Source organism: Limanda limanda, chromosome 14 (genome assembly GCF_963576545.1).
Source record: "Limanda limanda chromosome 14, fLimLim1.1, whole genome shotgun sequence".
In the NCBI taxonomy this organism is placed as follows: Eukaryota; Metazoa; Chordata; class Actinopteri; order Pleuronectiformes; family Pleuronectidae; genus Limanda; species Limanda limanda.
The window spans coordinates 25,914,404-25,926,797 of NC_083649.1; the positions used below are offsets into that span (position 1 = coordinate 25,914,404).

Genomic DNA, 12,394 nt, shown 5'->3' on the forward strand with positions numbered 1-12,394 from the left:
GACCTCATTTCTGAACAAAGGCTGGTAGCCCCCGGCAGAAGTGAGGGAATATAACAACAACAAAAACATACTAGTTGAGTGAACAGGATTCATCAAATGGCCTATTTTGTTTGCTGTTGCGTAAAAATGTCTGAAACAATTCTCCAGGTATTAACATTACGGTTATCTAATATGTCTTAATGATGTGCCTTACGTTCTCATGGATGTTTCAGTTTTTTCTTTGTAGTTTCCACTCAATTTTTTGTTCTGATTTAGCTGAAAGTTGAATAAGAGGTAGTTTGTAAAATTATATTTTATTTAGAAAAAAAGGCAAATAACCATATCTACATTAAATAATAATAAGTTGAAAATAAACATATTAAGAGCAGCATCTATGAGCTTGTGTAAATTCAACTTTAAAGGTTTTCCTGCAGATCCCTAGATTTACTTTAACTGGAATCCAGATGGGATGAGATTTTGGGCACATTAAGACACTTTGCTTAGAAAAATGACTGCAAATGAGGTCATTGCTGAAATGACAAGTTAAATTTATAGGTACTTGACGAGACTAAAGACACATCATAGAGACCGCTCTGTTGTTCCATGTCTGACAGATGATCTGGATGTAGGACCCCGCCAGCTTGTGTTGCTCTCTTCCCTGTCTTCTCTGTGGGCTTCCTGTCATCTCCTTTGAGCCAGAAAGGAGGTCAGTATAAATGTGTGACATGGAGGAACAAGCTTGCAGAGCCACACATAGTGAGGGAAAGAGGTGGATGCAACATCCACACAAGGTAAGGGGAAACTCTCCGCATCTCTATGACCAATAAAGTTTGTTTAAATATTAATATAGGTTAATATACTGTGCTGCCTATCACTCTGTTCCTTCTTATTTATTGGTTAGTCTCTGTCTTATCTCAGTGCAACACTTTATGTTTTGTTCTGATCATACTTTGTGAGTGAAGAAGGTATGAGCTCCAGTGTAAGCTCTGTCCAATGATTGAAAAAACACAATTTCATTAATAAGGTTTTGAGAGAGTGACACCAAATCCTATTTACTTTATCCTGTTAAATTTAACGTTCTGATGCATTCTTCAGTTCCTCTGTTTGAGGACTGTATTTGCTTTATTTCAGTTTAGTCTTTCTCACGTCTGTAATATTTAGTAACTAAATATTCACTAGATTAATAGACTGAAGTACACTTTTACTTTAACTGATGATTCCATTTCATTTATTTTTACACATCAGAGCTTCTATCTACTACTACTACTATTCTTCTACTATATTATAGAATCAGTAGGCTATTCCGATTCCATTGCTTTCATTTCACTACATTTATCTGAAAGCTGTGGTAACTGGATACTTTTCAGATCAAGACTTGATGCAGAATCTTAGCACGAAACATAATTTATGAATACAGTATTATGCAAAGTCTTGTCATCCCTTATATAAAGAAATACATTGTTAGTGAGTTTACGAGAAGCATTTCCCCCTGTTTATGGTCAGATTATCAAATATTTTACAAAAATGTTATAATGTTTAATCCTCTGACAACCCCCAGATTTATTCTGTGATACTTGTCGGGACACAACGCCTGGGTTGAAATCACTGGACATAACTACTTTAATGTGTAAATAAATAGTTTAAACTAGCTGCACCTTGAGCAGAAACAGTTACAATGATGTATCAATCAGGCTAGGATTAGTATTTTTTTACTTTGGTAATCTAAGTATATTTTGTTGATATTACTTGAGTACCAGGATCATGGACGTAGGACACTCACTTATGATGAAGTAATTTAGTTGTAACTGGGATTTTGAAGAAAGCATTTGAGAGCTTGCAATTCATGTGTTTTCTGAACTCTCTGGGGATGTGCCCTGGTGCATGTCTGATTTCTGTCTTCTATCTGTCCCTGCAGTTTGAGGACAATGTGGCTGGTCCTTGTTACATATCAACTTGCCACACTCCTTCAAGCCCAAGCTCAGAATGCTTGCATCGGACACTCCACATTCAGAAGTCCAGGTGAGTGAAACCAGCAGCACTCACACTCTCGTCCTTTTCATCCAGCTGCTGCTCTGACTCCGACCATCCTTGAATTGTTGTATGGTAATAAGGTTCTTTAAATGGTTCACTTTTGATTCTAACGGTGTAGAAGAAATAACTAGGACTCAGCACCTCACCTGTTAACTCTTTCAGACAGACTCCCACCACTAGATTCCTCACCTCCAGTGTGACATGGGCTTCCTGTCATTTACAAAACAGAATAAAGTTTCAAGACTTGTGATGTTTCTCTTCTAGAGCCCGAGAGGGCACGGTACATGTAGAGTCACACATCTGTGTAATGTGTATAAATCTGTGGAGTGCACTTTAAAAATCCATTCTACAGTTGACAGCAACAGATCCTTAAAGTTGATTCTGCTCTCTCTCTTCAGTCAACTCAGACATCAAGGTCGTCTGTGGCTCTCAGACATTGGACCTTCAGATCCTTCTGTGCCCCGTCTATTTCAATGGATACAATGAGTCTCTGCTGTCGCTCAACTCAGAACACTCCAATCACCTGTGTAAAGGGACAGCTGACTGGTCAGTGGACCCACCTGTCGTTAGATTCAACTTCTCCATAACAGAGGAGGGCATCAGTGCCTGCTCCAGCACGCTGACAGTAAGTTAATCATGCCTCAAAACACTCAGAACTCTCACAATAGATTTTAACAAAGCCAAACTAAACTCCTTTCTTCAAAGGTCACCCAGGAGGCGGGAACTGGCCTGTTTTCAGACTTCTCCCATGTCGAGTACATCAACATTGCAGGCATGGTCTGCTCGAAGGACCCCGGTACAGGAGCCATCACCTATCACCAAGAGGTGATGTACAGCTTCTCCTGCCGCTACCCTCTGCAGTACCTCGTCAACAATACTCAGATGAGTGTGTAAGTGGACCTAGCTGTTAAAAAGCCCCATGAAATGAACAATACATTTGTTTGAAACCTGTCTCCCTGTGTTAACTGCTCATTTATTTCTTGTTTTTCTTCCTGATCAACAGTTCAAACTGTTTGGTGACTCATGACTCATACTGCATCCAATAATAATGCCTTTTAGAATTTTTACTCTCTCCCTGTGACTATAATTCTGCCAGTGAGTGACTGGTGCACATGACCTACAGATCATTGACCGACTGATCAGTTAAATCCACAGACTTAGGCAAAGGTGTTGGTGAGAAGACCATGACAACAAGGAGCAGGCTGTCACCGTGACTTTACTGTAAAAAATGTTTATGACATGCAACTTCAGAAAAAACTAAAGATGTGATTGGTGCTAGATTAACGTCACAAAACATTCGAAAAAATGGAACTCCTAAAAAGGTGGAACACCTAAAGTTGAGATATATATAGAAAAAAACAAGAGAGAACATACATAATTTGTGAAGCAAGTAAAATCACAGAAAAGGTCTAATATCAAATTCTTGATTTAAAACCCTTTGTGGCTAAAGTGTCCATTGTATAAATCCCCAAAAGCTTTGGTATTTACTATAATGTATAAAGATTAGATGACAAGTCCTTTATTAGTCCGGCAATGGGGAAATTTGCAATATTACAGCAGCAAAAATACATCAGCAGTAATAAATATAAACATAAAAGAAATGTATAGAAATAAAGAAAAATATGAATGGAAATAAAATACAATTTATATATACAGTGTAAAGAAACATATCATGTGAGAGAATATGTAAAGAGAATACTCTATATTGCTGATATATCATGTCATTTGTTCAAATGAATTGTGGGTATTTAAGGTGATCCTCTGTTCCTCTATCAGAAGTCTTACGGACGGGCAAATACATTCTTTAACGGGAGATTTAGGTTTTTCTCTAATTTAAACAAGCTACTAGTTACTGTCGATCCTAGCATGAGAGCAGCTATTGGCTACAGTAAGCACCAATCGATATCCACAATAATTCCATCCTCATATAAACATGTGGAATCAAGTAGATTTGTTTTATTCGTCTTTAATAAAAATACGTAATTTTCCATTGCTGCTGGTAGATGGTGAAAACTTTCCCACAATAATTACAATCATTTCTGATCGTACGCTCCTACACTCTGCTCTTGCTTTGCAAATCAAAGATAACTCATTTTTATATTCATTACAATTATATTTTATGTACGTTCTTTTTTGTTTGTGTATAGTTTGACCCTGCTCTAAACCCACTAAGACATTCAATTGCACAAGAAGTGATAGCAGAGGAAGTGGCTGGTTAACCTGATCAGTTATTCCCACCAGGATTCAGTTCTATGGTTGAGTCAGTCGTTATGTTTTCTTTAATCCCTCACATGATAATTAATAGATGCTGCCGTGATCCCAGGAAGTAACAAACTGTCAGCTCTGTCTCACATTCCCTCTGAGGAAGCCGTGTGAACAGGCTCCAGTCATGTTAAAGTCAGCTCCATCCTCTTCAGAGAGGAGCTTCTCTCCCTGTTGAATAAAAATCCAGAGTAGCAAGGATAAGATATTTTGATCTCTTGTGTCAACTCTTTACCATTATACTGCCATATGAGTTTATTATATGTAGTGTGTAAGGATATCAAAATAAAAGTTGAGTGTAGAGACAAATCAGTAGAAACGGACGGATACATTCAAATACATTCAACTATGGAAAAAAAGGACACTTATTAATGATTTTTTTAGCAAAGCTTATTCCTCTGCAGATGATAAATGAACCACAGCTTTACTGTTTATTAGAAAGTCTCACGTTACCATCTTTAGGGAGGCTTCATGGAGCAGCAGTGTCCTCAGAGGTGTGTGTTACCTGTGTGTCTAGTTTCAGGAGGGTTGGAATCTCACCCTGGTGTGTATTTCCCTCATATATCAAATGAAGGATGACCTGGTTGTCACCACTCAGGTGTTTCCTGTAATGAATTCCAGCTGTTGACAGAACTTTGATTTTTGCCCAACAGATCTGGGGTCCGTCTGGCAGTCCAAGACAATAATGGGAGTTTTGTCAGCACACTGAGCATGGGACTCTTCACGGTGAGATGTCTGAGGTGTCACCAGAAAGCTGCTTTAAATGAACAGTCAGAAAAAAACTGACACACACACATAGCACAGTGAAATAAACAGCACCATGTCACCCTTCCAGATGTACATTACATTCTTTAAATCAAGGAGATAATTTATTAACAGCAATGAAATGTTATTTGTATAACCCATGTGTTCAAATAAGAATTTGCCTCATAGGGCTTAACAAGGTGCAATATCCTCCAACCTTAACCCTTGACTAAAGTGAAGAAAAACTACATAAAAAATAAATGTAGAAATGCCAAAGGGAATTGCAAATGAGGGCTCCCTCTCCCAGGGTGGACAGAGGTGCTGTAGATGTTTTCTGCGGCAGAGTACATCAACACAACAACAATATTTACAACATCCATGAGAAAAGACAGCGTCTAACATAAATGACAGCAAATTCTGTATCTACTGATCCTCGGATCACTTCTAGGCAGCCTGATCAGGCTTTGCAAGTGGTAATAGTTAAATGGCCTGTTTTAAATAAAGCCCTTTGTAGTCTTTAGCCCTTTAGGTTCCTGCATCGACCATTGGAAATCTTCCGTAGAGTCATGATTTAAAGCTGAGAAAGCTTCTGTTTGCTCAAGAATCACAACTAAACAATGACTTTCTCAAACAGTTCTGATGCCATTTCTCCTACTGTCATTATCAATGCGAAACAATGACCTCCTGGAAACTTGAGTCTTATTACATGTTAACACTGGGTGTAAGTTGAGTTACTTGAATGAGATTCTGATTGGTAGATCAATCCGAGCATCATCTGGACACATCTGTCAGTGGAAAGATACAGCTCAAGACCTTCTTTACCAATGCATTGGTCAAAGTCACTAACTTGTTGATCTAGAAAAAGAGCAGATTCTAAATATTTTTTCAGAATAGCTTGTGTTTTTTAATGTTTCTCAATCTTTCTGATTCCTCTAGGTTTGTGTAAAAATATTACAGTTGTCAGTGTGCTCTCAGACCTCTGGACCACACTTTTCCACTCTGTTAATACATGGAAAATAAGTTTATTCACTTGAGTAAAGCCTTAAGCCTACAATTTATGAGAAGATGGATCCCTTTCTCATGTCTTCATGCTGAATATAAAGCTTGAGCCACAAGTCCAGTAGATCAGCTTTAAGGGTTACTAGTATGAGGAGCAGCCTGGTGTAAAAATGACACTAGGTGGTCTTAGGGGGGTTGGGAGCTGGACTTTATCTTGAATGAACACAGTTTCCTCCTTGAGTCTCTGGAGTCATTTTTATAATCCCACTCATCGTTATAAAGTGAATAAATATATTTCCCAAATAGGCAAACACCTCCTTTACTTTGTTCTTACAAACCTAAAACATTCTTATCCCTCAAACCTTCTTTATTTTTAAGACAATGCTGAATATTTCGGAAAGTTAGGCTAAACTCAAGGATACGCTAATTTTGAACTATAACTTCTGGTAGTTAAATTAGCATGAAAAGGTTTCTTGTCTTCATGTGTTTATTATTTATTGTATAATTCAGATTACCTAACAGACATAAATAAACTATATCAAGTGGAATAATTTGATGATGCCAGCTCAGATAAACTCAGTCATCCTTGTACCTTTGTTTGGATACTGAATAACTTTCTGTTAGATGTGACTAATGATGAAGATGTCATTATATACAACTGCATCATATAGCCCAGACAACGTCAGCAGAACGACCCTTGTCTTCTCCCAGATTGAAACCTGATACTAGAACTCATTCTGTCAGAAGGAACAATATGCATCACTCTAAACAGCCTCCTCTCCTCTCCTCTGTTGTTGGATGTAAAGGACAATAGCTACTCCTCCATCCTCCAAATCCCCTTCGGAGGCCTGGAGCTAAAGACCAGGATCTTTGTAGAAGTAAAGGCATCCAACCTCAGCAATAGGTACAGAGTATACTGGTTTTAGTTAATCTTCAGAAAGTATTCAGACCCTGTTATCTTTTTCAATGCTTTGGTGTCCTAATTCCATTTGTGCCCACCAATCTAAACTCAATGGTCTTCAATTATAAAGTGGGAACACATTTTTTAGAAAGTTTAGCAAAGTTTTATCAAAAACAGATACAAGTATTTAGAGCCGTCTTTTGTAAAATGGATTGGTAGTTTTCTATCTAACTAACTAAACTGAACTGAAGTCAGCCTCAGGGTCATGAAACATAGCCTCAGCATCTGTAAGTGTCTCTGTCATATCCCTGACCAAAGCTCAGTTGGGCTGGATGGAAGAGTTCTGGTGTTTCCAAACCTCATTCTTCTTTTGAGGCTACTGTGCTCCTGGGAGCACTGGTAGCTTTTAAAATGATTTTAACCCCTTGCTTTGATCTACGCCCCTACACAAAATGTTATCATGGAGGTCTACATAGTGCTATGGACCTAATGAGTCTGTCCTGAAATCCAGTGTGACTATAGACACATGTATGCGTCTTTCTAAATTATGGCCAGTCAATTATATTTGCCACAGGTGGACTCCAATCAAGTTGTAGACACTTATCATTGATAATAAAAAAAAACAATCAAAGCAAAACTCAACCAAAAATTGTATCCATCAAAAATCTATGACACAATAAAGTTTGCAAAAAATGCAGGGGTCTGAATACTCTTTAAAGCCACTGTGATCTGACCTGAAAATGTTGTATGTCTGGCCTTTAACATGTGCTGATACCCAAACTTGGCAGATTCAACGTACTCCTAGACCGATGTTATGCCACATCCTCGCCTTTCAACATTAAAGACACGTACCATGATCTCTTTGTCGGGTGAGTTACAAAGATGAAAAGTAAAATAGAAACAGAGTTGCACTTAGTTGCTTTTTGAGTATTCAACCACATCATGGTCTTTATAACCATGTGGAGTTGGCTCATTTGTTGATTGTTTGATAATTTCAGCCAAAGGGATTAAAAATTTATAATTTATAAACCAAAATATAATAGGTTCACCTTCCATCTAAACTCATCTCCAGTTTATTATATGCAAATATGAGGGTTTTAGTGGTAAAATCATTTGTGTCTTTTGGTCAGATTTTATTGATTTACAGATTATAGAAAAAACCGTGTAGAAAAAAAACACAAATACCATTTCCTCTTTTTCAAGGTGTGACCTGGATGGCCAGACTGTAATAGGAACCAATGGAGAGAAACAGGGGGCCCGCTTTTCATTCGAAGCTTTCCGCTTTATCAAAAGCACAGAAGCTCTCTCCGTCTACTACGTCCACTGTGCCACCAGGCTCTGTGTAAACTCCTTCTGCCCCAGCCTCACTCAGGTCAGATTCCTCCTCCATACCCCCACTTTCTGCTCGTCCACACAGGACTAACGGCTGCCCTCCATCTAAAGGCACTGATTGTTAGCACTGTAGATAAAGAGTAGTTTAGCATGGACTTAATTTATTAGGATACTGCACAAATTATACACTGTGTATCTAGATATATGATTAAAAAAATTGAATTATATGGAGCTTTTCGATAGCGTCCATTTGTGCCTCATTCTTGAGTGAGCAATTTAAAAAATATAATCTCCATATGCTTCCATAAATTATGTTTTAAAAGGCCAAAAATTATTTAGTTTGAGCAAAAAATGCTTAATTCTGTGCTCAACAAATCTATTTGCATGTTTACCAATGTCAGTATTAATGTGCAGCCAATCCAAAACGTACCTTCTCGGATTGGTTGGGTTTGTGGTACACATGCAACACACACAAAACTGTCTGAACCAAAATGACAAGTACCTGATTCCCCTGCAGAACTGCACCAGCGGCACCAGCTCCAGGAGGCGTCGCAGCATCAGCAACAACCAGGGCACCACAGTGAGTGACTCAGCCATGATCACCTCAGGCCCAATCACTACCCGCTTGGATAATGGTAAGAGCCCACATGCTCTGTAAAATATACAACAGTACCACCACTGTCATGTGTTTTAAGTCTAAATTTACCTTTGGTCATGAATGACTTGGTTTAATTTGTCTTTTCTTCTCATAGGCAATATGCTGGGATCTGGAGGTATGCAGAGTTCTCTCCTTTGATTACTTCAATTCTATCTAATAAGATTGATAACAGTTGGTTTGGACTACTATGTCGATTTGGTTTTTCAGATTATTAACACATCATTTGTTGAGTTAATTTGTCCAAAATGGAAGACTCCTCACTTGACAAATGTAAATGGGACCCTGTCTTTGAGCGTGTCCTGCGAGGGGAAGGTGCAAGTGAGCACCTTCTTGGTGTGCTTTGGTCCCAGAGCCTTTGAGACAGCCTCTGATGGAGGGGATTCATAGTGTTGATCTCTTAGGGGTGAAGTTCAATCCCTCATCTTGGAAATATTGGCCAATCACTGTAAGAAGTGGGCATGCATGTTGGATTGATCTTGAATCAGACAGAGGCTGCAGTCAAGAGAGAATTGTATCTTCTGCCTTCTGCTTAGAAGTGGTGAATTTACAGTTCCTGGCAACTTAATACATCAGCATGCGTCAGCATAGATAGCATGTATTCTGTCAGAAGAATGGTGTACTGTATTACATGAACATCGCTGTTAGCATTCTGTTGAACCCCTGCTCAACAATCTGGTAGTTCTCTTAATTTTTGCTTTACAGTTTATATGGGGATAAAGGAATAAGTTTTCCAAAAACAAGTGTGGGAATAGGCCTCAGACAGTCTCTCCTCAAAGGTATTCACAGTGTTGCTCTTAGTCGTTCACATGAAAACTAAAGGAAGGAAGTTTAAACCCTCCATATCGTCTCTCCTTCCACATCAGATAAAGGCATGCAGCTTCCACCAAAGTGCATGTCGGATAGCAGAACAATATCCGAAAGCCCCACCCCACAACTTTCCAGTGGCATTTGAAGCCACAGGTCCCAAAACCCACTAACACCCATTAACATCTGTTTTTTGTCTGCAAACAGTATGGATACAATTGGCATTCACTCCCAGGTCAAATGACTCTGTAGCAGACACAGGTTTTTATTAGCTCTGGCTCCAATCAGCAGTGATGGAAATGTGGAACATGGGTTAACACGCTAATTTGGAGAGACAGTGAGGTGATGTGGAACATGCCACAGTGGAGGTGGGTTTACCTGTGTTTAAAATAACCTAGTATACTTCAGTGTAAAAGAGGTATGACAGGTTTTGTATCTTTCTAAAACAATCCTATAGGGCTGGTCCCTTCACACAGTGATGGGGCAGACGGTTCAACCTGCCTTTGAGGGTATCCGACTAGAAGCATGTGTTTGGATGTGTTCAGAAAACAGTTTCTTCTGGGTGAATTCCTGTCAAGGTCGAAAAATAAGAAATAAAAAATAAAATAAATGGATGGATGGATCTTAAAATGTCATTACTCAGACTGTAGTCACTTTATGTGAACTATCAGGGAAAACAGTTGAAAGTTCAATGCTTACATGTTGTACATACATACAGTTATACTCATTAGTATAAAAACTATACATTGCTCTATGTGGTCTAATTCTTTGGGTGTTTTTTTTCCTTTCCAGGGATTCAGAAGAACCATGACAATAACACTGTGGTGGTGGTTTCAGTCATTGCAGGCACTGTCGGAGTCATCTGTCTCACGCTGGTGGCTGTCGTTGTTTACCAGAAATCCATTTCCATATCAAACAAAACAATTCTGTGCTCAAAAGAATGACTGAGGGTGCGGAGAAGTCCTGTTGCCCATTCAACAAATACCTTGCACAAAGCTTTAGAAATTCTGATGGATTTGTGGGGTATTTTCAATTGTTAAACCAGGGTTATGGGTACTGTAGTAAAATTTATTTTTACATTTTATATCTACTAAAGGCTAACACATTTTATATTTCTATTTCTAATATAGGCATTTGATACGGATTATTTTTTATTTTTTTAGTTATGGTGATTCTCTATGGTGTTTCTAAAAATCCTTTTACAAGATGCGATTTTACAATCTGATGTACACTCAACGAGCACTTTATCAGAAACACCTCCCATCGCTCTCAAACAGCTTCAGAGCAGATTTCAAAAGATGGTAGAAACCTTCCTCCGAGAACTCTGTTACATATAACCATGACTGCATAACATAATTTCTGCAGATTTGTCAGCTACTCATTCAAGCTGCCAATCTCTGTTCTACCGCATCACAGAGGCCCTACTGGATTCACATCTGGTGACACCGGATGACATCCCCCCTCATCCCTTACAAATTGTTCATTGCCCACACTATTTCACCACCACTATTAGTCTGGACTGTTAATACATGGTGTGTTGGGTCCATATGCGGACCCATCACACCATGTGAGAGTTAGTTCCTTCTTGTCTGAGGCCATGGTTCTCTGATGGAAAATGCTGGATTACCCTCTCCAAGTTGGGGGGGGGAGGGAGAGTTGCTGCCCCAAGTGAAGGAGTGAGTAGTGCACGTTGGCGGGGGAGATGGACGGTTGGGTAGATGCGCCATCAGCAGGAACGCGGTAGTTGTACCGGACCATTGTGGTAGAGGAGGGGTCAAGCCACACGTCAAAGCTTTGATTTACTGGTCGATCTACCATCCAACCCTCGCCTGTGGTTACAAGCTCTAGATACCGAAAGAACAAGGTTGCAAATACAAGTTTTCTCCATTGGGTGGCTGGACTCAGCCTTAGAGATCCGGTAAGGAGTTTAGAGCTCCACAGGGAGCTTTGAGTCAACCCGCTCCTGGGCACCTTCCAATGGAGGGTTACCAGGCACACCCAACCGGATTGAGACCCTGGGGTAGACCCAAACCTTGCTGGAGGGACTACATATCCCATCTGGCCAAGGAACACTTTGGGATCCCCTAGGAAGAGCTGTTAAGTGTGGCTAGGGAGATACCCTACTTGACTGGCTACCTGTGTGAAATGAGCCCGGAAAAGCGTAAGCCTTTATATGGACGTATTCTTGCTGCTGAGGAAAAATTCAGATTCAGTTCAGCAGAAATCCAGATACATCAGACCAGGCTGTATTTTTCCTCCTTAACCATCTTGAGTTTGTGTCACTGCAGCCTCACACATCAGTTGTTGCCTGACAGCAGCGAACCCGACGTGGTCTCTGCTGTTGTAGATCATCTACCTCATGGTTGGACGAGATGTTTATTTTCAGAAGCTTTTCAAGTCACTATAGGTTATAAAGTTACCGTAGCGTTTGTGTCTGCTCCCACCTGCCTGACCATTCTCCATTCTCATCAACACAGGACCGCTGCTCACTTGATACCCTTCATTCTGAGTAAAAACTCAATTGTGGTTAAAAACTCAATTGTATGTGAAAAGCAGTTTCAGAAATATTAAAACCAGCCCTTCTGACTTTAGCTGTCAAAGTCACTGAGATCATGCTTTCATCATTCTGATGTTTGATATGAACATTGACTGGAGCTCCTGACCTGTATCTGCAGGATTTGAAT

The 12,394-nt window shown here is 39.5% G+C and overlaps 1 protein-coding gene across 1 annotated transcript; it reads left to right on the top strand.

Moving 5' to 3' along the window:
- Nucleotides 1–1,895: 1,895 nt before the first annotated feature.
- si:ch73-261i21.5 (zona pellucida-like domain-containing protein 1) lies at nucleotides 1,896–10,654 on the top strand. The gene is made up of 10 exons (XM_061086367.1): nucleotides 1,896–1,998; nucleotides 2,409–2,635; nucleotides 2,716–2,900; nucleotides 4,926–4,998; nucleotides 6,822–6,919; nucleotides 7,705–7,785; nucleotides 8,120–8,288; nucleotides 8,766–8,883; nucleotides 9,001–9,021; nucleotides 10,503–10,654. The coding sequence occupies exons 1-10, from the start codon at nucleotides 1,905–1,907 to the stop codon at nucleotides 10,652–10,654; spliced, it is 1,218 nt and encodes a 405-aa protein (XP_060942350.1). The 5' UTR covers nucleotides 1,896–1,904.
- Nucleotides 10,655–12,394: the final 1,740 nt, after the last annotated feature.

What these genes read in the sequence shown, in the direction of transcription:
- si:ch73-261i21.5 (XM_061086367.1), top strand. Translation starts at nt 1,905, where the DNA reads ATGTGGCTGGTCCTTGTTACATATCAACTTGCCACACTCCTTCAAGCC. An exon ending in TGAGCATGGGACTCTTCACG is followed by an intron (nt 4,999 to 6,821) that starts GTGAGATGTCTG and finishes TTGGATGTAAAG; the next exon opens with GACAATAGCTACTCCTCCAT. An exon ending in TACCATGATCTCTTTGTCGG is followed by an intron (nt 7,786 to 8,119) that starts GTGAGTTACAAA and finishes CTCTTTTTCAAG; the next exon opens with GTGTGACCTGGATGGCCAGA.